Source organism: Curcuma longa, chromosome 14 (genome assembly GCF_044706935.1).
Source record: "Curcuma longa cultivar G26 ecotype Majalengka, Jawa Barat chromosome 14, ITB_CL_G26_1.1, whole genome shotgun sequence".
Taxonomy (NCBI): domain Eukaryota; kingdom Viridiplantae; phylum Streptophyta; class Magnoliopsida; order Zingiberales; family Zingiberaceae; genus Curcuma; species Curcuma longa.
In genome coordinates this window covers 9,834,419-9,861,943 of record NC_133874.1, presented here as the reverse complement: position 1 = coordinate 9,861,943, position 27,525 = coordinate 9,834,419, and the positions used below count along the sequence as shown (strand labels likewise).

At 37.9% G+C, this 27,525-nt stretch overlaps 1 protein-coding gene and 1 non-coding gene across 2 annotated transcripts; one reads left to right on the top strand and one right to left on the bottom strand.

Moving 5' to 3' along the window:
- Positions 1–1,150: 1,150 nt before the first annotated feature.
- TRNAV-AAC (transfer RNA valine (anticodon AAC)) lies at positions 1,151–1,224 on the top strand. Its single transcript has one exon. It is a non-coding gene; the product is annotated as a tRNA-Val (tRNA).
- A 9,696-nt stretch (positions 1,225–10,920) lies between these two features.
- On the bottom strand, positions 10,921–11,826 carry LOC141844871 (exocyst complex component EXO70H1-like). The gene has a single exon (XM_074732848.1). It carries the CDS (start codon positions 11,824–11,826, stop codon positions 10,921–10,923), a length of 906 nt encoding a protein of 301 aa, XP_074588949.1.
- Between the last annotated feature and the right edge of the window lie 15,699 nt (positions 11,827–27,525).

Here is a 27,525-nt window from a genome sequence, read left to right as displayed (position 1 = left end):
AAAATAATCGATAAATTTCTAAGTAAGTGAACTTATAAATTCTTATTTAATTAGTAAATCTTCTATAATATTTAAAAATTTTAGTTATTTCGATTAATTCAAACTAAATTAACTGATATTTTATCAGTTTAGTTTATTCAGTTTTTATTTCAATTTTGATCAGTTCAATTGGCTATAAAAAATTCATTAATTCGGTTCTATTTCAGTTAATTCGGTTCAGTTCGGTTTTAACTGAATACTCAACCCTATATATAATTAGATGATCATGGAAATTGTATTTTTCAATAGGATGAAAAATTTTATCCAAATATTAAGTTTAGTGTCACGGTGTAGTTGGTTATCATGTCAGTCTAACGCACTGAAGGTCTTCGGTTGAAGTTCGGGCCACGCCCCTTTAGGTTTTCTTTTTAAGTTAATTTATATCTTAAACAGATAAAAATAAGTAAGTTAAGGAATAAAACAAAATTTAAATTTTTTTGTATTATACTTTTTCTAAATAATCAAAATTTAAAACGCATGCATGTAGCATGATTGAACAATTAGTAACGTTAAGGTACCGTGTCAAAAGTCATCTCACTTCTTGGATTAATCGATGTATGTTGGATACCTAATATAAAAAAATAAACTAAATTTTAGCCCCCAATGCAATGATGAGATGCTTCCGTATTCATGTAATTAGGGGATGAGTAAAAGTTCGGTTAAACCGAACAAACAGATCGAATATAAAAATTTAATTCGGTTATTTCAAAATTTTAAATTTTTTCTAAAAAATTAGTTAATTTAGTTCGGTTTCTATTTTAAAATTTCTTATTCGATTAAATCAATTTAATCAAAATTAAAAAAATAATTGATAAATTTCTAAGTAAGTGAACTTATAAATCCTTATTTAATTGGTAAATCTTCCATAAAAAATTTAGTTATTTCGGTTAATTTAATTTTTGACTGAATTAATCAATATTTTATTTATTCAATTTTTATTTAAAAATTTGATCGGTTCAGTTGACTCAAAAAAATTTAAGTCGATTCGATTTCGATTAATTCGGTTCAGTTAGATTTTAACCGAATACTCAACCCTACACATAATTATATACTCAATCATAGAAACTGTATTTTTCAATAGGATGAAAAATTTTGTTTAATTATTAAGTTTGGTGTTGTGGTGTAGTTGGTTATCACGTCAGTCTAACACACTGAAGGTCTCCGGTTCGAGTCCGGGCGACGCCACTTAAATATTTTTTTAAAGTTAATTTGCATACAAAAACAAGTAAGTTAAGAATCTATCTCCTTTCAAGTTCGCACTTTAGGGTTTTTTAAAGTTAATTTATATACAAAAATAAGGTAGCGTTTGGTTTGATCTTTTTTTATTTTTATTTTCTTATTTCCTAAAAATTATTGTTTGCTTTATATTTTCCAATCTCATTCTCTAGAAAATGAGAAATCATTTTCAAAGAAAATAGACTTGGAAAATGGAAACTGCAACTGGCAAATAGAAAACGCGAATTCGAAACGGAGCTATAGTAACATCGCATGAACTTTCACCCTTGTCCTCAAGATTGGCCTTGGCGCCTTCGACTCCCCCCGATAGAGGAGTCCCCTTTTCCATGGCCATCGAGTTCGGCCTCCTCACTTGCCCCGGGGCCCAGTCTTCTCTGTGTGCTTCAAACCTCAGATCGGAGACTTCGCCGTTAAAAAGACCATATATCACTTCTGCGACAGTTGCCGCCATCCCGACCAAGCTAACCCCGAATGGTGACGGATTCGAGGCGCCAATTGTGGAGAATCACTTCGAGAAGAAATCGAACGGTTTTTTCTCCAGAGACGACGTCATGCAAGTGGTCATACCAGTGAAGAATAGGACATTGAATCATCGAAGAGAAGTTCGTCGGTGAGGAGAGAGTTGGAGTCCATGCAGGCGGAGAATGTGGCGCTAAGGAAAGTGGTGGAGGAGCTATTGAACGAGGTTCAGAGTTGGAAGGTAGTGGCACCGGCTGCTGGTAGAGGAGGAGACGACGGGAAGCATAGAACTAGGAATCCAAATACGTTGATTGAAAATGAAAGAGAGGAGTTGAAGAAGGCGTCGGCCATGAGATCCGCCGACGCCAGGAGAAGCCCTTCAACATAGGTTGCAATGACTTTACAGTGACATAGTTTTGCTCCCCCGTGTACATAGTAAATAATTGATGGGATTTAAATTTATTGTTCATTGAGGCATAAGGAAATGCCTACAGATTAAAGAAAAAAAACAACCTGAGCACCAGAACCGAACATGAACACCTCCTCCCTCCTCTCCTCCACGGAGAGAGAGACAAAGAGAGGATAGGGAGAAGAAGGCAACGAAGAGAAGGAAGAGAACAGATTTGATCCCAACTTAAGCGGCTGGAACCGAACAATATATCCTTACTAAGATATTGTGTATTTTTAGAATTGTTTGGGAGCTATCGATGGGCCTTACGTATCAGTATGGGTATCGACATCAATTCAGATATCTTTTCGTGGTAGAAAGGTTATTGTTACGCAAAATGTGATGCTTGCATGTGACTTCGATATATTTTTTACATTTGTGTATACGAGCTGAGAGGGGACAACAAATGATTCCAAGGTATTTATAGACGCATTAACAAGGCATGAAAATATTTTTCCTAAACCTTGAGGTTGTAAGTAATAGAAAAAACTCTCTATGTATATTCATTTGAGTTTGTGTTTTACATTATTAATATGAAAATACTATCACAGACCAATTTTATCTGGTTGATTCTAGTTACCCAAATATGCTGGGGTTTCTCGCTCCGTATCGAGGTCGACGCTATCACTTGAGAGATTATCGACGCTAAGGCAGATCAAGGGGGAAGGAAGAGTTATTCAATTATAGGCATAGCACATGTCATAATATTATAGAGCGATGCATTGGGGTGCTCAAAGTAAGGTTTTGAATTTTAAAAGATATATCAAACTATCCAATTACTAAGCAAAGATTAATTTCAGTTGCACGTTGTGCGGTGCATAATTTCATACATCGGCATCATGCAATGGATAATTTATTTATGGAATACTCTTTTGATGAAATGCTCATGTCTGGAGTTGAAAATGATGTTGGTGATCAAGAGCCGATTCCAATTGATCCAAGCCAAATAGCTCAGATGGGACTTGTACGTGATGAAATTGCAAGCCATATGTGGAATGATTTTGTAGAGCATCATCCATAATTAGCTAATATTTGGTTTCAGCCTTTTGTGGCTCTTGATTCTGTTATGAATGATTGTTATGATTGGTTGTTTTTGTTTCTAAGTTTTATTTTGAAGTTGAATTTTGTTATATGCCTGAGTTTGTGCCAAATATGCTAAGTTTGATTTGGATTTGTACAGACAACATATGTCTTGGGTGCCAAGGTTTTGAAATGGATTTCAGTTTACTTATTATGTTTTGGATTTCTACGGACATGTGTCTTGCATGCTAATTATGCTTTTATTTTGGAGATGTTTGCTGGGTGTGAGTTTGGAAAGCAGTAATATTTATTCTTGAATTTCTTTCTGCTCTTCATGCAAGGTTTTTCCTTTTCCATGAATAAGATAGTCTTTTTATTAAAAAAACTATTTTATTTATAATTTTTCATATTAACAAACTAAACACATTTTTCAGTTTTCTTTTCTAGAAAATAAAAAATACTATATCATACCAAACACATTTTTTATTTTCTAAAAACTAGATCAAAAAATAGAAAAATAGAAAATAGAAAATGAAAAATAAAAAATAGAAAAAAATTTCTAAATCAAACGCCCCTTAAGTAAGTTAAGAAACAAAATAAAATTTACGTTTTTTTATATGCTACTTTTTCTAAGTAATTAGGATTTAAACACACATGCATAATGCACGTTTGAACAATTAGTGACATTAAGATGCCACATCAAAAGTTACCTCACTTCTTGAATTAATCGATATAAGTTGGATACCTGATATAAAAAAATAAAGTAAATTTTAGCCCCTCAATGTAATAGTAAGATGCTTTCGTATTCACTTAATTAGGAGTGAGAAAAATTTGATTAAATTAAACAAACAGACTGAATTTAAAAATTTTGTTTGATTATTTCAAAATTTTATTTTTTTAAAAAATAGTTAATTTAGTTCGATTTTGATTTTAAAATTTTTTATTTGGTTAAATTAAATTAATAAAAATAAAAAAATAATGGATAAATTTCTAAGTAAGTGAACTTATAAATCCTTATTTAATTTGTAAATCTTCCATAATACTTTAAAAAATTTAGTTATTTTGGTTAATTCAGTTTTTGATCGAATTAAATTAATCGATATTTTATTAGTTTGATTTTTATTTGAAAATTCTGTCAATTTGGTTAGGTCAAAAAAATTTGATTCGGTTCGATTTCGATTAATTCAGTTCGATTCGGTTTTAACTAAATACTCTGCCCTACACGTAAGTACAAGCTAAGGAATTTTTTAACTGGATGAAAAATATTATTTAAATACTAAGCTTGGTGTTGTGGTGTAGTTGATTATCACATCGTCTAACACACTAAAGGTTTATGGTTCGAGTTTGTGCGACACCATTTAAAAGTTAATTAAGGAACCGAGTTTACGCAATGTCTCGTCAAAAGTCACCTTAGTTCTTGGATTAATCGATGTAAGTTGGATACATGATATAAAAAAAGAAAGTAAATTTTGGCTATCATGAAAACTGTATTTTTTAATAGGATAAAATTTTTTGTTTAAATATTAATTATGGTGATGCGGTGTATTTGGTTCAATACATTGAAAGTTACTGGTTGAGGTCTCGAGTTCATGGCAATGTCACTTAAGTTTATTTCAGAGTTAATTTTTCCTAGAGTTAATTTACATCTTAGACAAACACACTAAATGTCTCCAGTTCGAGTCCGAGCAACGTCACCTAAGTTTTTATTTCAAAGTTAATTTACATCTTAAGTAGATAAACCAAGTAAGTTAAGGAACAAAGTAAAGTTTGAGTTTTTTTGTATGATACTTTTCCTAAGTAATCAGGGGTTTAAAATGCATACATGTAGCACGTTTGAACAATTAGTGATGCTAAGATGTCGCATCAAAAGTCACCTCACTTCTTAGATTAATCGGTGTAAGTTGAATACTTGAGATAAAAAATGAAGTAAATTTTGGCCCCCAAGACTACGATGCAACAGTGAGATGCTTCCTCATTCACTTAATTAGGGGTGAGTAAAATCAGTTAAACTGAACAAATCGATCGAATTTAAAAATTCAGTTCACTTATTTTAGAATTTTAATTTTTTAAAAAATCTATTAATTTGGTTCGATGTCAATTTTAAAATTTCTTATTCGATTAAACTAAATAAACCGAATTAATCAAAATAAAAAATAATCAATTAATTCTAAGTAAATGAGCTTATAAATCTTTATTTAATTAGTAAATCTTTCATAATACTTAAAAAAATTGATTATTTCAATTAATTTAGTTTTCAACTGAATTAACCGACATTTTATCGGTTCGATTTATTTGATTTTTATTTAAAAATTTGATCGGTTCGGTACGATTTTAATCAAATACTCAGTCCTACATATAATTCCATGCTTAGAAAATATCATGGAAACTATATTTTTCAATAGGATGAAAAGTATTATTCAAATACTAAGCTTGGTGTCTTGGTGTAGTTGGTTATCATGTTGGTCTAACGCATTGAATGTCTTCGGTTCTAGTTTGTGCAATGCCAATTAAGTTATTTTTTTTTCAAAGTTAATTTTTACATCTTAAGCAGACAAAAACAAGTAAGTTAAGGAATAAAGTAAAGTTTGAGTTTTTTTCAAAGTTAATTTATATCCTAAGCAAACAAAAATAAGCAAGACTTTGAACAATTAGAGATGCCTCGTCAAGAATCACTCACTTCTTGGAATAATTGATGAAGGTCTCTAGTTCTAGTTTGTGCAACGCCACTTAAGTTGTTTTTTTCAAAGTTAATTTACATCTTAAGCAGACAAAAATATGTAAGTTAAGGAACAAAGTAAAGTATAGTTTTTTTTAGAGTTAATTTACATCATAAGCAAACAAAAACAAACAAGACTTTGAACAATTAGAGACGTCTTGTCAAGAGTCACCTCACTTTTTTGATTAATCAGTGAAAGTTGGATACCTGATATAAAAAAATAAAGTAAATTTTGACGCTCAAGCCTATGATATGCAACCATTATCATGGAAACTTATTTTTCAATAGGTCAAAAAATTTTATCCTAATATTAAATTTGGTGTTGTGGTGTAGTTGGTTATTATGTCCTTCTAACACATCGAAGGTCTAGGTAATGTCACTTAATTTTTTTTTCCCATAGTTAATTTACGTCTTGAGCAAACAAAAACAAGTAAAGTTTGAGTTGTTTTGTATGATACTTTTCTTAAGTAATCAAGGGTTTAAAACACATGCATGTAGCACGTTTGAACAATTAGTGACACTAAGACACCGTGTCAAGAGTCGCCTCACTTCTTGGATTAATCGGTGAAAGTTGGATATCTGATATTAAAAAAATAAAATAAATTTTAGCCCCTAAGGCTACGATGCAATAGTGAAATGCTTCTGCATTCACATAATTAGAGGTGAGCAAAAGTTCGATTAAACAGATCAAATTTAAAAATTTGATTCGATTATTTTAAAATTTTAATTTTTTTAAAAAAATTGATTAATTCGGTTCAGTGTTAATTTTAAAATTTCTTATTCATTTAAAATGAATTAGTCAAAATAAAAAAATAATTATCGATAAATTTCTAAGTAAATGAACTTATAAATTCTTATTTAATTGGTGTCAGTTATTTTGGTTAATTCGGCTTGCGATCGAATTAATCAATATTTTATCGGTTCGATCTGTTTGATTTTTATTTAAAAATTTAGTCGATTCGGCTTGCTTGAAAAAATTCAATTTGGTTCGATTTCGATTCATTTGGTTCGATTTGATTCAGTTTGATTTTAACCCCTACTTGGGTCTTTGATTTTCATTGGGAAAGAGCTAGCAAACCTATAAAGTTAGAACAAGTGAGTAAATTATATGAACTAAAATCCTACTTGTTGCAATGGAGATGACAGAGGTGATGTGATAGGACTTAGTCAACATAGGGGTCATGTGACATGCTTCAAGACTTATCAATGCAAATATTCAGGACTTGGTCAAAGAAAATGCATCAATCTCTGATCGGCCGAATCGATCTGACCTCCTGAGTTGCTGGCTTTAATTCCAGACTTCTCGAGTTGCCGACTTCTCAACCTCTAGGGTTGTTGGCTTCCCGACCTCTCGGGTTGCTAGTTTCCCAACTTCTCGAGTTGTTGACCTCCTGAGCTGGTTTGACATCTTGACTTGTCGACCTCCTAACCTACTAAGCTGATCTGACCTCCCAATCTACCAGCATGTGAAGGGACACAATAATTATCATAATTCGAAAGGACACAATGATTACAACGACACCCTTTAATGTGATGCGTCTCTTGGATTTTTCTCCCTATATAAGATAAGGGGAGGATTGAATACAAATAAAAAAATAAAATACAAAAAAAAAATAAAATTGAAAACCTATCTACAAATAAAACGACAGTCTGTCAATAGTGAACTACCTAATCAAGGATTCTCTTAGTATGTTATCATCATCTAATCTCATTTAATTTACTTTATTTTCTTATCATTATATTTCTTTATATTCTATGATGACTTAGGCATTGAAAGAACCTCATTAGAATAACTCGGTGAATCTTATGATACATGTTATTCTTTACAAAAATCGACCACATCAAGAGAACAAAGTAAAAACAAAACTTCAATGTCATTATTTTTCAGTGGGAGATGAATTTCTATCGTCATCTCAATACAGTGAGATTTCAACATAGCATCATTACCATTTGATCTGATAAGTCAATTAGATTGAGATAAACTAGTGAAAGAGACATTTCGATTATCTTACTTATATCTTTTTATATATATATATATATATATATATATATATATTATTTTTCTCAGTCTTCCATCTGTAAAGGAAAGAAACATTTATAGTGATTGAGCAACCAATCCTGTCTCACAATTAATACAAAAGGTAAACATGATTAATATAATTAAGATATATTGTTAGTTTAAACGTAACATCAACGTGCTAAATATTATGATCAAATTATTGGAGAATTATTTTTGCAAATTCTCCGGCCAGTTCTTTTTAATGCCCTGACGTGCGTACTTCGTATATCAAAAAAATACATAGTTTTAAAAAAAATAAATTGAGGTCAAAATGTAAGTATTTTGAATATATAAAAGTAGTGTACAAATAATTTTTGAATTGAAATGAGTTTTAAAAATAATTAAAAAACGATTGATTAACACTTATAACTCAAAATTGATTCTTTTTTTTTTACAAAAATAAAACTATTTTGTAAGTTAATAAGAATCAAGTTTGGAATAGATCATTCCCTCTTATATTAATTTTTGGACTCCAAGGAAAATACCATGAAGGTAATTTTTTGCAAAATTAAATAAAGTAAACATCTCAATAGCTCTTTGGATGCCTTTAGACTTTAAAATATTTTTTATAGTTATGATTGTCATGAATCAATTAATATTTTTAATTATCAAAAACAATTGAGTTTGATCTTAAAAATAAAAAATAAAAGAATCTAATTTCACAAAAGTTAGAGGCAATAAAAAAAATGTGTGGGGAGGAGGGAATATTGGAGAATATACCCTGATCTTTTCCAATATATTTTTTGACTTTGCATCTTAATCATATACTTAAATTCATGCCTATCAATCCCAAGTAACAATTATTAGATAGATAGTGAAGTGGGCTAAGGAAGAAGGGGAATAGACGCTAGATTTTCTTGGGAAGAAGTGAATAGCTTTCTTTCATGTAGATTTATGATGGTAAAAATATAAAGAGATAAGTCAAGGCAATAAATGTATAGTGAGGTAGTCCCTATCATTCTCACAAACTTTCTTTCTTCTTTTAAAATACCTTTTAAAGGTAGAGAAATCTATTGCAACACTTTTATTGCGGCAATAAAACGAGATACAATAATAGACAAAATAAATACAAATAAAAGACTAAAACAATGAAGTTTTTTCTATTACTTGCTTTCTTGTCTCTTGAAGTGCTTAGAAAATGGTTTAGGAATGCTCTAGCATTCACTCGAGTAACGCTGCCCAAAACTCGCAAACTTCTCCTCTTGTTGATTTAGTCTCTGAATTTTATAACAATCTACGATCTTTCGGTGATGGTCTTCCATATCGTACCCACATCACTCGATGTGACTTAGACTTTACTCTTGCTATTCTCTAGGAATTCTTAGGTTGTCGATTATCTACGAATGATCATTTTGTGTTCTATCCTTTATTGATCGAGCCCTTGCACATACCTTTTGACCATATCACATTGACTCTCATACATGATCATTTCTACCAAAAACCTTGTTGTAATGGCCACAATCTATCGCCAACAAATGAGTTGACTACCTGTGACAATGTGCCTTATAAATTAATTGTCAATTGCATTTTGCTCATTGTGATCCATGGGTTGGCCATGATTCGCCCCCCCACATTTATTCGGCCCCCCACATTTATTCATGTTGTATACATTTTGCCATAATCTTGACATAAATGTGACGTTGAACATGTTCTGTTGCATTATCCATTTCATTAAGCTAAACCATGGTAAGGTTCATATGCCTTTTGGGCATATCATCACTATTTGGCTAGAACTATGGGAATCAATGTTTCTCTTGGTGTGTTGCGGGGCATGACAGTTGATACAGTGGAAAGAGAGACTTATACGTGGCAAAGTTAAGTCAAAAGTTAAACTTAGATGGAGGTCAAAAGACCATGGTGGTAGATGATGTTCGTCTATAAGAATTTGAGAATAATATATTCCATGATCCGAGCGAGAGGCTCGACTTCCACCCACTTAGATAAGTAGTTGACTACTACCAAAGATGAACCTCTTTTGGTGGGGTCTAGTCGGGAAAGGACTAACTATATCCACCCCTAGCAGTCAAAGGGGCAGGAGATGGTAGATGCCTTCAGTAATTCTGTCGAGGTTCGGAAGAGATTCTGATGCTTATAAAAGTTGATGTAGGCGCAGACCAATCAAGCCACATCTGTTTGCAAAGTAGACCAGAAGTATCTAGCAAGCAAGATCTTTATGGTCAAAGTCTGACCGTCAGCATGATTACCATAGGTGCCTTGATGAATTTCATGCATGATGTAGTCGACGTCTTCTAGATTTAGGCATCTGAGCAAGGGTCTTGAGCAGGGGCGGATCCAGGATTTCATATTTGGGGGGGTCATATTTGAGGTGTATAAATCTATGGCTTGTGCAATAGGAGGACAAATTAACATGGATGTGTGTTGTGTGCATATGTTATAGATTTATAGGTGAAAAATTCTAAAGCGTCATTCAATTTGAAAGCAGGGCAAAGAAGACCATGTAATAAACTAATAATAATTAATAACTATTAAGATTTTTTTCCCTCTCACTGAGGAGGAATATTAATATATAGTACTTAAAACTCAAAAATAGTTTTTTGAGAGGTGTACGTATACTAAGTTGATATTATCATCAATAACGCTTAACAGCTCTTTATAAATAAGTTGATGCAATTGTTCAATAATTTAAAATAATCAGATAAATTTAAAATATAATTAACGGAGATAATATTTGGACATGTCGATGAATTAACTTATTTATATAGTACGTATATATATATATCATCTAACTTTAAATTTTTAGGGAGTTTATTAGTATTTGTAAAATTATATTTAGAATGCAATCTAATTTAATTATTTTATGTAAATTCCATTATAATTTATTAGCGACTTCATAAACCGAGCAAAAGACAAATAATACATTGATTCTAGGAAAAAGAATCAGTTGTTGAGTTCTTACACTCGTTACCAGCAACGGCCTAGATCTTATAGGGACCTGGACGACGCTTCGGACCGGGATGAAAGGGACTTCGAACCGAGCTGATAACTCGAGAATGAACTGGAACCAGCTTCGTCGGAACTGGAGAAGAGTCCCGCGAGCCGCTGGGGCACAATCTCGGGTGACAACTTCGCTGCTTCGCCCTCCTCCACTGCCGCCCTCCACCGCTGGTAGAAGAACCCCCTATACGCCGGGAGCACCATCCCCCTCACTGCCTCCCTCACCTCCTCTCTCATCCCAGCGTCCACCACCACCCACCCCGCCTGCGGGGCGCACGCCGCCTCCACCGCCTCCACGAATGCCCACATCTGCACCCGCGCCACTCCGGCGCCGACCTCCACTGCCGGAACCTCCGCTGCTACCTTCCCCCACGACACCCTTTCGTAATTCACTGCATGCTGCCTCGCTTTCTCGGCGTGCCGCACCACCCACTCCTCACCTAATAAACCCCTCAGTCGGTAGTGGCGGATCGTGTTCATGATGTACTGGAGGTTGTTTGCCAGGAAGAGGTATGATTGTCTTGCGTTTCGATACGCCGCCGCCTTGCCGTCGAGCTTGCAAAGGAGCACCAGAATCAACCACGCCAACCGACCGGTGATCCCCGATCGATTACCGTCGGAGGAGGAGGATGAGGAGGAGGAAGAAAACAAGGAGAAGGACGCAAGTGTTGATGTCCCTGTTTTCTCCGCCGCCGCCGCCGATACAGAGTCCGAGGCATCGAAAAAGAAATTCGGATGGAGACCAGATTTTTGAAATGGGAACTCCGCGTATATCTCGACGAGGGTGAAATCGTGGTCGGCGAGCTTATGTAATCCATCACGCGATGAGTGAGCAGGTGAATCCCGCCACCCGAAACGATCACCAAGGGGTCTCCGTGGGCTGGGGGGGGCCATGGCCCCCCCGGGTCCCTTACTACATCCGCCACTGGTCTTGAGAAAGCCCTCTTGTATAAGCAATCTCCGACTAAGGTGAAACGTGCAACCCACCTCTTGAGTAGTCAAGCTTGCTGCGAGTGCTCGGGTCGGATTCCATCTTTCAGAAGTGAAATGAATGGTAATCACTAATCAGCTGGTTCTTCTTGAGCAGATACTTGATCTATTTGTGAAACCGATTGGACTCGAGTGAAAGATTCTTCAAATGTCCATGTAGCTAAAACACTTGCAATTTTAGTCAACTCAGCTCTCTTTTGATTTTCATTTAGGGGTATTTTTTGAAAAATAACCTTTTGAAATTCAACTTTCAATTTTTCAATGACTTTATTGTACCTCATGAGTCTATCATTCTTGGTTTCAAATTTTCCTTCAAGCTATTGGATGGTTAGTTGAGAGTCGGAATGAATGATGACTCGGGAGGCACCGATTTGATTAGCAACTCGTAGTCCTACCAATAATGCCTTGTATCCTGCTTCATTATTGGAAGCTCAAAATCTAAGCTAGATGACGAGTTGTAGTACTTCTTCTTGGGGTGAAATTAATAGTATCCCGACTCCACTACCTTGTTTTGTGGAAGAGTCATCCACAAAGACTTTCTAGACTTCTTGCATTTCTTGCCCTAGAGTTTCGGTCAAGAAATCGACAAGTGTTTGCGTCTTGATAGCTATCCGAGGTTGGTACTATATATCATACTTACTGAGCTCTGTTGTCCATTTGATGAGCCACTTAGAAGCTTCGGACTTAGTTAAGGCTCGACCCATAGCTATGTTGGTAGCATAATAATGGGATGTGATAGGAAATAGAGACGCATTTTACAAACTGTTGTGATTAATATTAAAGCTAACTTCTCTATAGTAAAATACTGGGTCTATGCGTCCTTTAAGAGATGATTGTCCAAGTAAATAGGGTGTTGAGTGTTGTCCTCTTGCCAAAGTAGAACTACACTAACAACTCCTTCGACTGTAGCTAAATAGAACCACAGAGTTTCTTCTACAATAGGCTTGGAGAGAAGGGGCAGTTACATTAGATAAGATTTGAGATCTATAAAAACTCGCTCACATTTATCATCTCACTCAAACCAAGCTGCCTTTCTGAGAACTTTAAAGAAGGGTAGGCTCTTGTCAACTAATCGAGAGATGAATCAAGAGAGCGTCATGATCTGGCCCACCAGTTTTTGTGTCTCCTTGTGATTATGAGGAGAAAGCATGTTAAGTATGTTGTATTCGAAAGGTATCTTAATGCAATCGCCTTAGATAATATAATATTTATTAAATAAATAAATTTACTATTTGAGTGTACATTCTCTATGTATTTAATTTGATCTTAAACTCAATTAATGAAATCCATAATACAATGCATAACATGAGAGAAATTATGATTGGATCACAATTAGTAGATATCTTTACATATATAATTATGTACGTATTGAAATATTTCTTTGTAGATGAATTAATGAAATCGGATATTATTGATTCTGTAAGACTAACATATGTTAAAGTCCTTGGCTTTATCAAGCAACAAATCCTAACTGGCTGAAACTATTGGGATGTTGAAAGTTAACATATGGATATCGGTTAAGGGTAACTAGTTTATCGAAAGTGACCTGCAATGAGATTTTATGTGATTCTATACATATCTATAAAGATTTTATTGTAGTTTGAGTGCAAGTTTCCTTTGACTTGAGACATTCAAGTCATCTTTATCATAAAGACTTATACTTTGACTTCTTAAGCAAATATCTCTACAGAGGTGTGGACTCTGGGATGATTGGGTATAATTGAAGTGTCCGAAGGTGATTGAGTAACTCATAGATGATTCACCACTCCTCTATTAGTAGACGTATACTCTAGACCACTTGTCAGGATTGTTACTTGTAAGTCTTTGGTCAAAGCAGAAACACATTAAGAGAATGATTTTCTTGGACAGATGTTTTGAGTAATTTGAATCCGCAGGATAAGAAATTACTACTTGGACTAGGTGTGACGTTGTCAGTCTAGTGGGGACTGACACATAGACCATGTTCTGAACTAAGCGAGTATAAGATAAGGGAAAGGAATAGACACACGAACAACTATAGCTACTGAAGGATTCAAAAGTGGTTCTACAGTCAATTGTGATTTTTTGGTTATTTGGGAGTTATGTTGTACTACTGGGTGTCACTCATGATTAATCCATAATTAATAGTTAATTATAGACAACTAACATAAATCGAGAACTTATAAGGTCACACGCACTATGAGATTATCCAAGAGACATAAAACGAGTTTAAGAATTAAATTCTCAAATCTAGAGAGATTGAGTCTGGTTGGACTAGATATTTGATAAATATGAAAGATATTTTATCAGAATGGAAGCACAGATGGACCACGTCTTTTAAAGATAAAGTGGACTTTCTTTGATTTAATTATAAATTAAATTAGTTTGATTTTCATTAAAAGGTAGTTTGATTTTGAACCAACACAGTTTAGTCTTAAACCAAACTTAAGGCTATCAATTTGGATTTTGAATTAACGGATGTAGATTTTTAGTTTGCGAATCAAACCCATTAGAGATCTATAAATATATTCTAAAGAAGAGTTATTTAATGGATTGAAAATCTAAGGGTTAGATTTTAATATCCACCTCTTCTCTTCCCCTAGCCGCTGACCACCACCCACTTCCTTCTTCATTGTCGTTGCCCACCCTTGGTGGAGTAGCCGTCGTCGTCCAAGTGAGGATTCTCTAAGATTGCCTCCAGCCATGGATCCCTCCATGGGTTAGCTACCTCCCTAGGTGCCTTTCCCCGAGCCAAAGGACCAAGAACCAGCGGTGGAAGCAAGAAGCAAGAGGAGAAACAACAGTTATTTCTCTGCTGCGAGGTATCCTTCTTCCTTCCTCTTTGGCTATTGTTTCGATGGACAATTGTTATTGCCGAAACTCCCATGCCATTAGGTTCATTGCCCCTTATTGATAATGAACCATCCAACCTTCGAACGATCGTGTGATCACCTTCATTTAATCTGATTCGTATCGTTAGATTGCTTTGAGCCGTCGGATATTGAATCGGACCGTAGATCCTCTCTTGGATCGTTCGTCTCTTGCCTTTGACTAATATCAAAATAAACACATGACACATGACTTAGAAAGTCATCTCGAGAAGATCTCGGCATTGATACGAGTAGAAATAGTCTTTCTCAAGGTTGTTACTCGATGTCGTTTCCATTTTGCGTCATCCAAAATGTATAACTTTTTAATGTTATTTCTATGATTATGTTTGCATGCGCGTGTATCATCGTGTGGGTTTTATGTGTAAATAGTAATAAAATAGGTTATTACACTTTCGCTGCATGTTTAAAGAAATATAAAATTTTAAAACACGCATATGGAACCTAACAAAGTAATGCTTGCACCTTCTCGGGATTAGCATCAATTCCTCGCTTAGTCACAATATATCCAAGGAAATATTTGCTTTTGACTCCGAACAGATATTTATTTGGATTCAGTTTAAGACTGTACTAGCATAGAGTACTATAGGTCTCATTAATGTTGTCGATTAAGTTCTCGATTCAGACACTTTTGATCAAGATGTCATTCACATAGACCTCCAAAATGTTGTCCAATTGTTGCTTAAACACCATCAATTGTTGATAAGTTACCCATGCATGCTTTAGTCCAAATGGCATGCCAGTATAATAAAAAAGTTCCGTCAAATGTGATAAAGCTGAACTTTTTTTGATCCTCCACTATTAAGAAAATTTGATGATAACCTTGATAAACATCCAACATGCAGATGAGTTCGCACTCCGAAGTCAAATCCATAAGTGGATCGATACGGGGTAGAAAATAACAGTCTTTTGGATAAACTTTGTTGATGAGGCCCTTGAAGTCCACGCAGACTCTCCATTTGCCTCCAGACTTCGGGATGACCACTACGTTTGTGAGCCAAGTTGGGAATTGGACTTCTCGAATGTGGTTGGCTTCTAACAGTTTGGTAATTAAGTGTTACTTTCTTTTTTGAACAAGCCTTGTCTCCGGATCGATGTTGAGTCGATGCTCCTTGATAGCAGATGAGACTCCTATGACTTCTTTGGCTGGCCAGGCAAAGACATCTTGGTTGCGAGAGAGACAGGTGATTACCTTTTGCTTTAGCTCAGGGGAGAGGTTGATCGTAATCTTGGTAGTTCAGTTTGGTTGTTCAGGGATTATCAACACATCCTCATGACCATCAGTCAGTCGAGCTAAAGGGACATCATGGACGAGGTGTACTCCATCTCTATGGGTTCTACGACTTCTTCCATGAGTCGCCCCGCACTACTTCAACATAGCACTTTCTGGAGGTCATTTGGTCGCCTCTAACTTCTCCCACTTGGTTGTCCATGGGGAACTTCATTTGTTGATGATAAGTGGAGACCACTGCTTGGAATAAACTCAATGCGGATCGTCCTAGGATGACATTACATCCAGATGAGGTGTCGACCACAGTGAAGATAGCAACCCGAGTCCTCCTTAAGGGCTTTGCTCCTAAGGATAGCAAAAGACTAATTAGTCCTAGTAGCTCCACTTCGTATCTTGTGAATCCAAATAGTGCCATGGAGATGGGTCGTAGCTCGTGTTGATATATCTACATTTGATTGAAAGTTTCTTTGAAGAGTACATTCAGGTAACTCCCTGTGTTAACAAAGACCCTGACCACATTATAATTTGTTATGATGACCAGTATTTCTAGCGCATCCTCATAGGGGTAGTGACCCCCTCTAGATCTTGAGAACCAAAACTGATAGAAGGATTGGACTCTGCTCAAGCTTTGGCATCAATTCCATAGTTTTCGAGCCTTCGACCATGAGTCTTCTAGGCTTGATTGGAATCTCCATTAGTTGATCCTCCTAAGATCATATTAATATCCCTGCAGAGTGGGGTATCTCTTCTAGTATCATTGATCCTCATTGTTGATTGGTGCCGAGTGGGCTCTCGAGATTGGGACCTTCTCTGGAGAGGCGTGTCCCCTTTGCTGATGTGGTTGACGGTGCCGCAACACCCTTTGATTAGTGACTCGAGATTCTAGGTTCTCACCTCGAGGATAGCGAATCAATGATTGTCAAGTCGATCTCATAGGTGATCTTATAATAGGCAGGTACTCCTCAATTATTCAACAGATTTCATGTATATACTGTCGGCATTCATGACTGAAATATCCACGAGAGTGATAAAAACATACAATATCACTCCCTATCATCCGACCTATGTTACACTAGTTCCAGAGTCGGAGTTGTCTCCACAATTTGTATTGTTCTCACTTCTGTCAGAACTGAGGCATACTGATGATGCAGAAATGTCTCCTTATGTCAAATAGGCAGGGGAGGAGCTTTTTGCTCAGGTCGAGTAGGCACAGCTATTGGCGCTACGACTTCTTTCCTTTTTGCATCCTGAGCTTCTTTCACGTTAATGTATTTCTGAGCGTGGCCCAGAAGGAGATCGAAAGTCACTGGGGATCCATCACTAAGGATTGAAAGAGATTTGCGTCTTGCAATCCTTGAAAGAAAGTACCGATGAGTACGTTCGAGGTAGCCGAAGGCACATCCATGGATATTTTATTGAATCGGTGGATGTAATCCCTCAAACTTTTCTTAACTGTCTGTTTCAGGGCAAACAGGTTGAGGGACATCTTGTGGTACCATTTGTTGCTGGCAAAAATATTATAGTAAAATGGCCTTGAAATTAGTGAAGGTGTGGATTGACAAAGATGCCAATCGATCGTGTTGATGCAGTCTTGTCCTGATTGTTGTTTTGATGTTGACACCGATTTAAGTTCATCGCTAAGAATTGAGTTCGGAGAGGGCTCGGTAGCTCGTTCTCCGGACTAGGTCAGAGAGGGCTCGGTAGCTCGTTCTCTGGACCGGTTGGAGTTGGAGAGGGCTCGGTAGCTCGTTCTCCGGATTGGGTCAGAGAGGGCTCGGTAGCTCGTTCTCTGGACCGGACCGAAGTCGGAGAGGGCTCGGTAGCTCGTTCTCCGGATTGGGTCAGAGAGGGCTCGGTAGCTCGTTCTCTGGACCGGACGAAGTCGGAGAGGGCTCGGTAGCTCGTTCTCCGGACTAGGTCAGAGAGGGCTCGGTAGCTCGTTCTCTGTACCGGATATGGTCAGAGGAGATTCGTTAATCTACCTCAGGACCGGGATTACGATCGGAGGAAGCTTGGAAGCGTATTCTCTGATTGTGTGGTCAATTAGGGTTGGCATGGGTTAGACCCAAGCTAACCTACTTGTGCTTTGACTTAGGATTTAAGGTCTAAGTTGCTTTAATCGATCAGTGAGTCGATTACCCAAGAGGAGATTGTTTAATCGACCAGATGATCGATTACTGAACCTACTGTTATCGAAGTCAAAGTGTTAATCGATCAGGTGATCGATTACTGAACCTTCTGTGACTTTTCGGAATTGAACAGAACCAATTCTAATCGATCAGGTGATCGATTAAGGAACCTACTGTGAATTCCGATAATTAAGGTTTAATCGATCGGGTGATCGATTAACAGGTTTAATGGGAATCGCGAGTTACGCGCGGTAATCGATCGGCTGATCGATTACCGTGCCTTAATCGATCGGCCGATCGATTAAGGCAGGGGGTAATCGATCAGTTGATCGATTACCCACGTTACTGAGAAGTTTTTACGCCTTTGATCGATCTGTTGATCGATTATACTTTATACTTCTGTGCTCTGCTGTACTTTTTCTGTCATTGCTTGCTAATCGCTAATCATTTGCAGGTGGCATTTGAATTTGATGAAGGAAGGAGAAAGGTCAAGAGTTTCATTTTAGTTGGTGCAGGATTGCAAGCTTGGCATTACATTTGGCTTTCAGGCAAAACGGCAACGTCTGAGCTGCAGAGGATGATCAGTGCAGTGATCAGTGCAGTGAACTCAGAGGAAGTTGCTTAAAAGCAAGAGGAAGAGGAGGAAGAGGGTTAACGTTGTTCTGAAAAACCCTAGCTGCTCTTGCTGTGCTTGCGATCGTGCTCCTTCTTGTGCTTCCTGCTCCTGCTTGCTTGCGCTCATTGAAGCTTCTTCTGCTCGAGGTGGTGCAACGAGGTTGCTCTCGGGGAGTTGAAGGTTCTCATTTGATTGAAGCAAGATTGTGAGGCTTGTGCTGTAAGTTTGTATTTGTGTAGCCTCAGTTTCATTTCCTTCTATAATCTCTGTGCTTACATTATATCCTTGAGATTGGTTGTGGAGAGGTAACTCCACCGAGAAGGAGCTTCTTATTAGCCGGATTCATCCGGGGTCTGATCTACCGAAGATCAAGGTTTCGTCCACCTTACGGACACGCCGAGGAGTAGGGGCAAGTTATCCCCGAACCTCGTATATTGCTGTGTTCTTCTTGATTGTTTGTTGTATTTTTCCGCTGCGCTAACAAATTTGTAGGAGAAATCGTCTAAGTTTCGAAAAGAAAGGGCTATTCACCCCCCTCTAGCCATCTACAAGTTCCAACAAGTGGTATCAGAGCTTGGGCTCTTTGCAAAGGATTACAACCCTAAAGAGTTAAGGAGATGGCAATGAAGGAAGGCTTTAGCACAAACCGACCACCCTTCTTCGATGGAGCCGATTTTCAATATTGGAGGAGCCGGATGGAGTACTACCTCAAGACGGACATCACGATGTGGTTCGCGGTCAAGGAAGGTTTCACACCACCAAGGGACGAAGAAGGTAAGGAGCTTGATTCATCTAGGTGGTCCGTGGAACAAACGCGCAAGGGACAAGCCGATGCGAAGGCGGTGGTGACACTTCAATGCGGGATCAACAAGGATCAACTCATCAAGGTTGGTCCGTTCACAAGCGCAAAGGACCTATGGAACAAGCTCATCGAGCTTCACGAAGGAACCCGAGATTCCCGGATTGCGAAGAGGGATCTCTTCCTCAACCAACTCCAAAATCTCACCATGAAGGAGAATGAAACGGTAAGTGAGCTCCATGGACGCTTCAAGGAGATCCTCAATGGATTGCACACCGTCGACGAAAGGGTAGAGAACCGTGATCTCGTGAGGTACGTCCTAAAATCATTTCCAAGGAATGCCTTGTGGTCATCCATGGTGGATGCCTACAAGGTATCCAAGGACCTTTCAATTGTTAAATTAGATGAGTTCTTTTGTGAAATGGAATTGCATGAGCTTGCTAACAAGGGTCAAAAAGAGAAGGGTATAGCTCTTGTTGCAGGAGAAAAGAGCAAGGATGCCAAGAAGAAGAAGAAGGAGAAGAAGAAGGAGGTCTCGTCATCCTCCGAATCCGAAGACGAGAGCGACTCCTCATCATCGAGTGAGATGGCGAACTTCGTAAGACGGATGATGAGGAAGAGTCGACGATACAAGGGTTACAAGGGTAAAGGTAAAATTAAATCTAATGAAAATGATGTTGATAATTCTAACGTCACTTGTTATGAGTGTAAGAAGAAGGGACATTACCGAAGTGAATGTCCCAAACTCAAGAAGAAGGAGGAGAAAGCCAAGAAGAAGAAGGCATTAAAGGCAACATGGGATGAAACTTCATCAAGCTCATCGGAGGAGGAGAAGGAAGAAAAGAGCACAAGGAACGTGGCTCTCATGGCAATTGAACAATCCGATTCGGAAAGCTCGGACGTTTCAAGCTCAACCGCGGCTTCATCATCTTCGGATGATGAAGAGGTAACTTCTCCCCATTTAGAAGGGGGAGATTGTTGATGCAGTCTTGTCCTGATTGTTGTTTTGATGTTGACACCGATTTAAGTTCATCGCTAAGAATTGAGTTCGGAGAGGGCTCGGTAGCTCGTTCTCCGGACTAGGTCAGAGAGGGCTCGGCAGCTCGTTCTCCGGACCGGTTGGGTCAGAGAGGGCTCGGTAGCTCGTTCTCCGGATTGGGTCAGAGAGGGCTCGGTAGCTCGTTCTCCGGATTGGGTCAGAGAGGGCTCGGTAGCTCGTTCTCTGGACCGGACGAAGTCGGAGAGGGCTCGGTAGCTCGTTCTCCTGATTGGGTCAGAGAGGGCTCGGTAGCTCGTTCTCTGGACCGGACGAAGTCGGAGAGGGCTCGGTAGCTCGTTCTCCGGACTAGGTCAGAGAGGGCTCGGTAGCTCGTTCTCTGTACCGGATATGGTCAGAGGAGATTCGTTAATCTACCTCAGGACCGGGATTACGATTGGAGGAAGCTTGGAAGCGTATTCTCTGATTGTGTGGTCACTTAGGGTTGGCATGGGTTAGACCTAAGCTAACCTACTTGTGCTTTGACTTAGGATTTAAGGTCTAAGTTGATTTAATCGATCAGTGAGTCGATTACCCAAGAGGAGTTTGTTTAATCGACCAGATGATCGATTACTAAACCTACTGTTATCGAAGTCAAAGTGTTAATCGATCAGGTGATCGATTACTGAACCTTCTGTGACTTTTCGGAATTGAACAGAACCAATTCTAATCGATCAGGTGATCGATTAAGGAACCTACTGTGAGGTTTAATCGATCGGAGTTACGCGCGGTAATCGATCGGCTGATCGATTACCGTGCCTTAATCGATCGGTCGATCGATTAAGGCAGGGGGTAATCGATCAGTTGATCGATTACCCACGTTACTGAGGCGTTTTTACGACGTTTGATCGATCGGTTGATCGATTATACTTTATCTACCGTCTCTCCTGCTTTTTCTGTCATTGCTTCGCTAATCATCTGAAGTTTGCAGGTGAGGTTTGAATTTAATGAAGAGAAAGGAAAGTCAAGGTTTCTGCTTTCCTTGGGCACAGGTGTACCAAGTTGTGATAACATTTCGATTTCAGGAAAAAGACAAGGCAACGGCGCTCTGAGCTGCACCGAGGATGATCAGGTGATCAGTGCAGTGAACTCAGAGGATGTTGGCTAAAAGGAGGAGAGGAAGAAGAGGGAGGCATCGCTTATTCCGAAAAACCCTAACGAAGTGCTGTTGCTTGTGCTTGCGATCGTTGTTCTCCTGTCTTCGTGCTCTCCTTACTCCTGTTCTGTGCTTCGTGCTCCTGTGCTATTCATTGAAGCTTCTTGGCCTGAGGATTGTGCAAGCTGTGATTTGCTCTCGGGAAGAAGCTGTGCTCGTGTTGATTCCAGGATTAAGGCTGTGTTGTAAGTTCTATTTGGTGCCTTAATCCATCCTTCTATAATCTCTGTGCTTACATTATATCTTTGAGATTGGTTGTGGAGAGGTAACTCCACCGAGAAGGAGCTTCATATTAGCCGGATTAATCCGGGGTCTGATCTACCGAAGATCAAGGTTTCGTCCACCTTACGGACACGCCGAGGAGTAGGGGCAAGTTATCCCCGAACCTCGTATATTGCTGTGTTCTCTTGATTGTTGTTGTATTTTCCGCTGCGCTAACAATTTTGTAGGACTGAAATCGTCTAAGTTTCGAAAAGAAAGGGCTATTCACCCCCCTCTAGCCATCTACAAGTTCCAACACGGGAAGATCTACAACACTCAAACAAAGATTAAAATGGGTGTCGAGTGGCACGGGATGTTCAAGTTAGCACAGAGGCTCGAGGGGAACGAAAGTAATGGGAAAATATGGAAGAAGAAGAAGACTTCTATGTTCTTGCGCATACCTTCTGTATGTGCCATTTCTAGGGTTTTTATAGTTGATTAAAGAGCATCTCCACATTAATATAATGGGAGATCATATCTGATAGTTGTTATTTGCTTCTCTACTCGTTGAATGCCACGTGTAAATAGGAGAGCATCTAGAGGATCAAGTCTGACACTCATATGATTGTTCCTCCATATACTCATAGTGCCATGTTTAGGAGTATTCACAGTAACAGTTGGTAGGTCCCTGCAGGGTGTATGCCCTACCTATGGATAAGGAAATGGAGTATGTGCAGAGTGACATTGAAGATTAGAACGTTTGGGTCGAGTGGTCAAAGTTGATATATTTTTAGAGTCGAAGTGGCCGAGTCGATGGAGTTGAGGAGTCCAAGTCATCTAGAGTCAAGTGTAGACCGAGCTGATGGAGTCAAGGAGTTTGAGTCTTCCGGAGTCAGGGCGGACCAAGCTGATGGAGTCAAGGAGTTTGAGTTCTTCAAAATTGAGGCGGATCGAGATGATAGAGTCGAGGAGTTTGATTCCTCTATAGTTGGGATAAATCAAACTGATAGAGATGAGGAGTCTAAGTCATTTGGAGTCAAGATGGACCAAGCTAATGGAGTCGAGAAGTCTGAGTCCTCAGAGTCAGGGTGGACCGAGCTGATGGAGTCAAAAAGTCTGAGTTCTTTGAGTTTCACCTATGTTTGACTTTTGACTTCCATCTAAGCTTGACTTTTGACTTGACTTTGCTATGTATAGGTCCGTCTTTCCACCATATCAACGGTGAAATACGATAGAATCACCAATGGGCCTTCTCTCTAGTGGGGATGAAATAAGAAGCCTCCACAATGGAATGGGAGGATGGTTGTAGGGTTGGCGAGGTTGTGAGACAAAGACTTATGGTAGATACAATTTAGATGCTAGAGGATGAGCCAAAGATGAGCTCATATGATCATTTAAAACTACTTGAGTCTCAATTTCATGAGCTCAAGGAATTCATAGACATGTGCTTCGAGGAGCTCAGTCTTAAGCATCAACAGTTCACCTGGGCTCAGTAGCAATTTCAATCTTTTGTTACTGATCAGTTGCAACTTCACGATAGCATTGACACCATCAGACGATGACAACTCGAGATGTGGGAGTTACTGCATTCGTTGGTTCCAGGGCAGCAACCTCCCCCTTCCTCCTCCATCAACTCCTGGTGAGGATAATGAGGATTGGTAGTTGGCTCTATGACTACTCACTCTTAGCTACTTGTTCTTGTTCTATTTACATGTTATTATGTCCTGCATTTTGCTCTGTTATTTGAAACTATTGTATTGCTATAATCCTGATTGTTGTAGACTTATATTCTTCTTATATGGATTGAGTTATTTTGGCAAGCAAATATTAATTCTATGTTTAGTTTATTTTTTATACGTTGAGCTTGCTTGTTTTGCATTGTTGTGTCAATATATATGCCTTCTCCACATCTCCTTTTATGGTTATGCATGGTTATAGGAGCTTCATGTTGCTCTCTTTTTGATATTTGACCAAGGGGGAGAAGTGTGATTTAAGTTTGTGTGATCATGTTGATATTGTTATGATGATTTGTTAGCATGACATGATTATAGGTTGATATTGTTAATGTTGGTGCAATCATGATAGCATGATAAATTGTTGAATTTAACTTAAACTTAAATAGATTGTTAAATATCAAAAAGAAAAATATTGTTGTTGTAATCATGCCCTGGATATAAAGTTTCGATGTTTGATAAGTATTTAAATTTAGGTAAAAAATGTGGATCTTACTTATATGACAAGAGTGCAGGAAAAGTACAAGAAGGTAGAGGGCTAGATTCTTAACAAGAAGAAGTCTTAGCAAGTTAGAAGACTGGAATAAAGGAGTGGAAGTCCAAGGAGGTCGAAGATAGAATTCTTGGTAGAAGGAAACACTCATGCAGATCGTGAGATCAAATGCAAGGACGGATGAAGACTAGGAAGCTCTAAGCACAAAAGTCTAAGGAACAGGAGGTTTATCTGGCATGAAGTACTCGTGGGATTAGGGTAGTGAAGTTAGGTGTATTTCGGTCATTAGGATGGTTGAAATCTATGTATCAGTCGATTGGCAGAGTCTAGCAATCGACTGATACATTGCAGATGAAAAAGAAGGTTTGTGATTAAGGAGTAAATTGTACACACCCTAAAATATAATTTATCAATCGATCGTTGGGATCCAGTAGTTTGACTAATGGACTAAACCCTAAATGGGGAAAGGGTTTAGCATAGCAATTGATTGCTAAGCTAAACCCTGACTCGAAGTTTTGCATATTGACCCTAGTAGATGATTCCCAACAATTGATTGATATTCAAAAACCAAGATGATATCGACTGTTGATCAGAAGTCAATGACCGTTTAACGGTAAGTCAATGGTCAAACCATCCGTAATAGTCGATTGATAAATGATGACAATCAATTGATGGCAATAAAAAGGTGCAGAAACCAACCTTATTAAAGCATGTTTAAAAGGGGATTTTCAATTGGTTGCACACATACTTCTTGGCTAATATTCTCTTGCTTGACTCAAGTATCAAGCTCTCATTCTCAGCAATATTCTCTAAGTGAAAAAGAAGAAGAGCTCTTTATGCTCAAGGTGTCATTCATCATTTTCTCTTTTCTTTTAGAATTTTATTTCTTTTTTTTGTTGAAATATGTAATACTGTGATATTATTGTACAAGATTCTTCACCCTCGAATTTGATCCACAAAGGAAAAAATTCATTAGTAGTGGTAGAACGCTAGGTCTAACGTTGGATGTAGCAACCCTAGAGGTTGTAAACCAAATAAACCACCTGTGTTAGCATTTGTGTGTGATTATTTCATTACATCAAAGTCTTCCATGCACTGTGCAAATTATTCAATTGCCATGAATATAAATTATTCATCCTTTCCTCTAGCTCGCATAGGTCAAAAAAAAAAAACTCCAAGGCATATTTTGATTAAAAAATAAACAAATAAACTTAAATGGTCATTTGACAATCTAATTTATGAAAGGATCTAAAATAAAATATTATATGAGATACCATATTTATATTTATAGATCTATTATTTATTAATTCAATTTTTTTATGGCTAAAAAATTATCATATAGAACTATAGTAAAATCATAATATAGAAATTAATAAATAATTTCTCTGTTTAAAAAATATTAATGATTTTCAATTTAAAGATGTCCAAAATAATTAAACTCAGAGTATGTTAGAAAATTATTGAGATTTATCAAGTAGGTCAGTAAGTAATTTCAATACTAGAAAATAAAAATTGATATTTTCTCAATTCAAATTTGTAAAAGAATTAATAAATAATTTTAATTCCCGTACACTTGATCTCTTTTAATGGAAACTATCCATAAATAATATGATGGAAGTATGCTTTCCATGCGAGAAAGAGACAACAAAATAAAATTTCCATTATTTTTTAGGAGGGAAAATAATTTATTCAACTTTTACTCCTTCCTAATTCATTTAAATTGATTTTAAAAATAAAAAATACTTGATACATTATTACTTAACTAACTAGAAGAATACTTCGATTTGATTAATTTAGAATATCGTTGCAATGGAAAAGAGGGCAAGTCGATCATAACAACCTAACCATCATCAGGTTGTGGCTAGGCATGACCATGAGGTCGCAATGCCTAAGCTTGACTACGAGCTCTCTATAAAGTAATAGCGGTTTCACAGAGGTCTCACAAGGTTAGTGTACGAGGTCACATAACTAGTGAGGCTACTATAAGAGGCCTTGTGTCCAAACTTGACTACTATAAATACATCTTTTATTAAATATCAAAATAGATGCACAACTTTTTTTTATTAAATTTTAAAATAGATGTACATTTGATTATTTCTTAAATTTAAGTGTGTGTGATTTTGTAATTTGTTATATTATTATAATTATTATTGTCAATTTGCTTTGTTTCTCTTTATTTTTTTAATATTGGGTGAGTTGGCAAACCAAACGAGCAAACAACTAATTAAAGTTTGTTTATCTCAAGGCACAACTATGATTTCTATAAATGGGAGGACCAATGACGTCATCAATATTGTGATTTGGGGTAAGTTAATTACGCGCTGCCTATTAAAAATAAAATTTAATAGCGGCAAATATTAAAAAAAATATATAATTTATATAATTTTGTCCTTTTTCAATTTCTTTTATATTTTTTTAAAAAAAAGAAAATCAGTAAACATAACGCCAGTCCCCAAGGCCAAGATAAGAGGGCATCCCGCTCGGTCCCTCCGATCGCAATCAGACGGCTGCAAGAAAAACTCTCCCTCCCACGCTTATCTTGCTCAGTCGCTCTCACCGCTGCTTTCATCCTCGGCGTTCCGAAGCATCCGCTGTCCGCCACGAACAGGAGGCAGCAGATCAACCGCGGGACCGTACGCCTATTTTCGGGTGGGCCCGGACCATTCCGTTGGTTTCCTGGGGGTGATTTCGCCTGCTTCTCACCGAGACGTTATTGGAGGGCTCTCGTGGGGCCCACGGAGGTTCAATCTCTTAGTACCACTGCTGACGTCATCGGTCGCCACGTGGCAGCGGGAGTACGAATGCGGAAGGCGCGAAAACTTGCAGCTTCGGGAGCCCCTCGTAATTTACGGAACAACCCTCTCGAACTGTGTTAACTGATGATTTATTTAATGTAAATAGAAGGAAAAAGTGAGGGTATTATTGTCAATTGATAATGAGACTTTTTTTCCACACGGGGTAATTGATTCCGATACGTGATTCGAACCTCCAACGTGGACGGTCAACGGTGGTGTCTCCTAGCGTTACGAACTCCGCAACGGGACACGACCCGAGTAACGGTAACGGCTAGCGCCGTCTCCGTCTTCGTCGTCTTCCTCTCCGTCTGTCTCAGTATAATTAATTATTATTATTTTTAATTCCCACCAACTCTTCACCCCGAAGCCCCCCATTGCCGCTGCTACCGCGGTCTGCTCCTCCGCGCTCTCTCCACCGCCCTCAGTCTTCGGCTCCGGCCTCCGGTCATTGTTTCGCTTCGTTAGGGCTACTCTTTACCTTCTTCTTCTCCCCTTCCATCCTTTGATCTGCTCTTCTCTGCTGCTTCCTTTCGGCGAAGCTGTCGAG

Coding starts and splice junctions, on each gene's coding strand:
- LOC141844871 (XM_074732848.1), bottom strand. CDS start 11,826: ATGGCCCCCCCCAGCCCACGGAGACCCCTTGGTGATCGTTTCGGGTGG.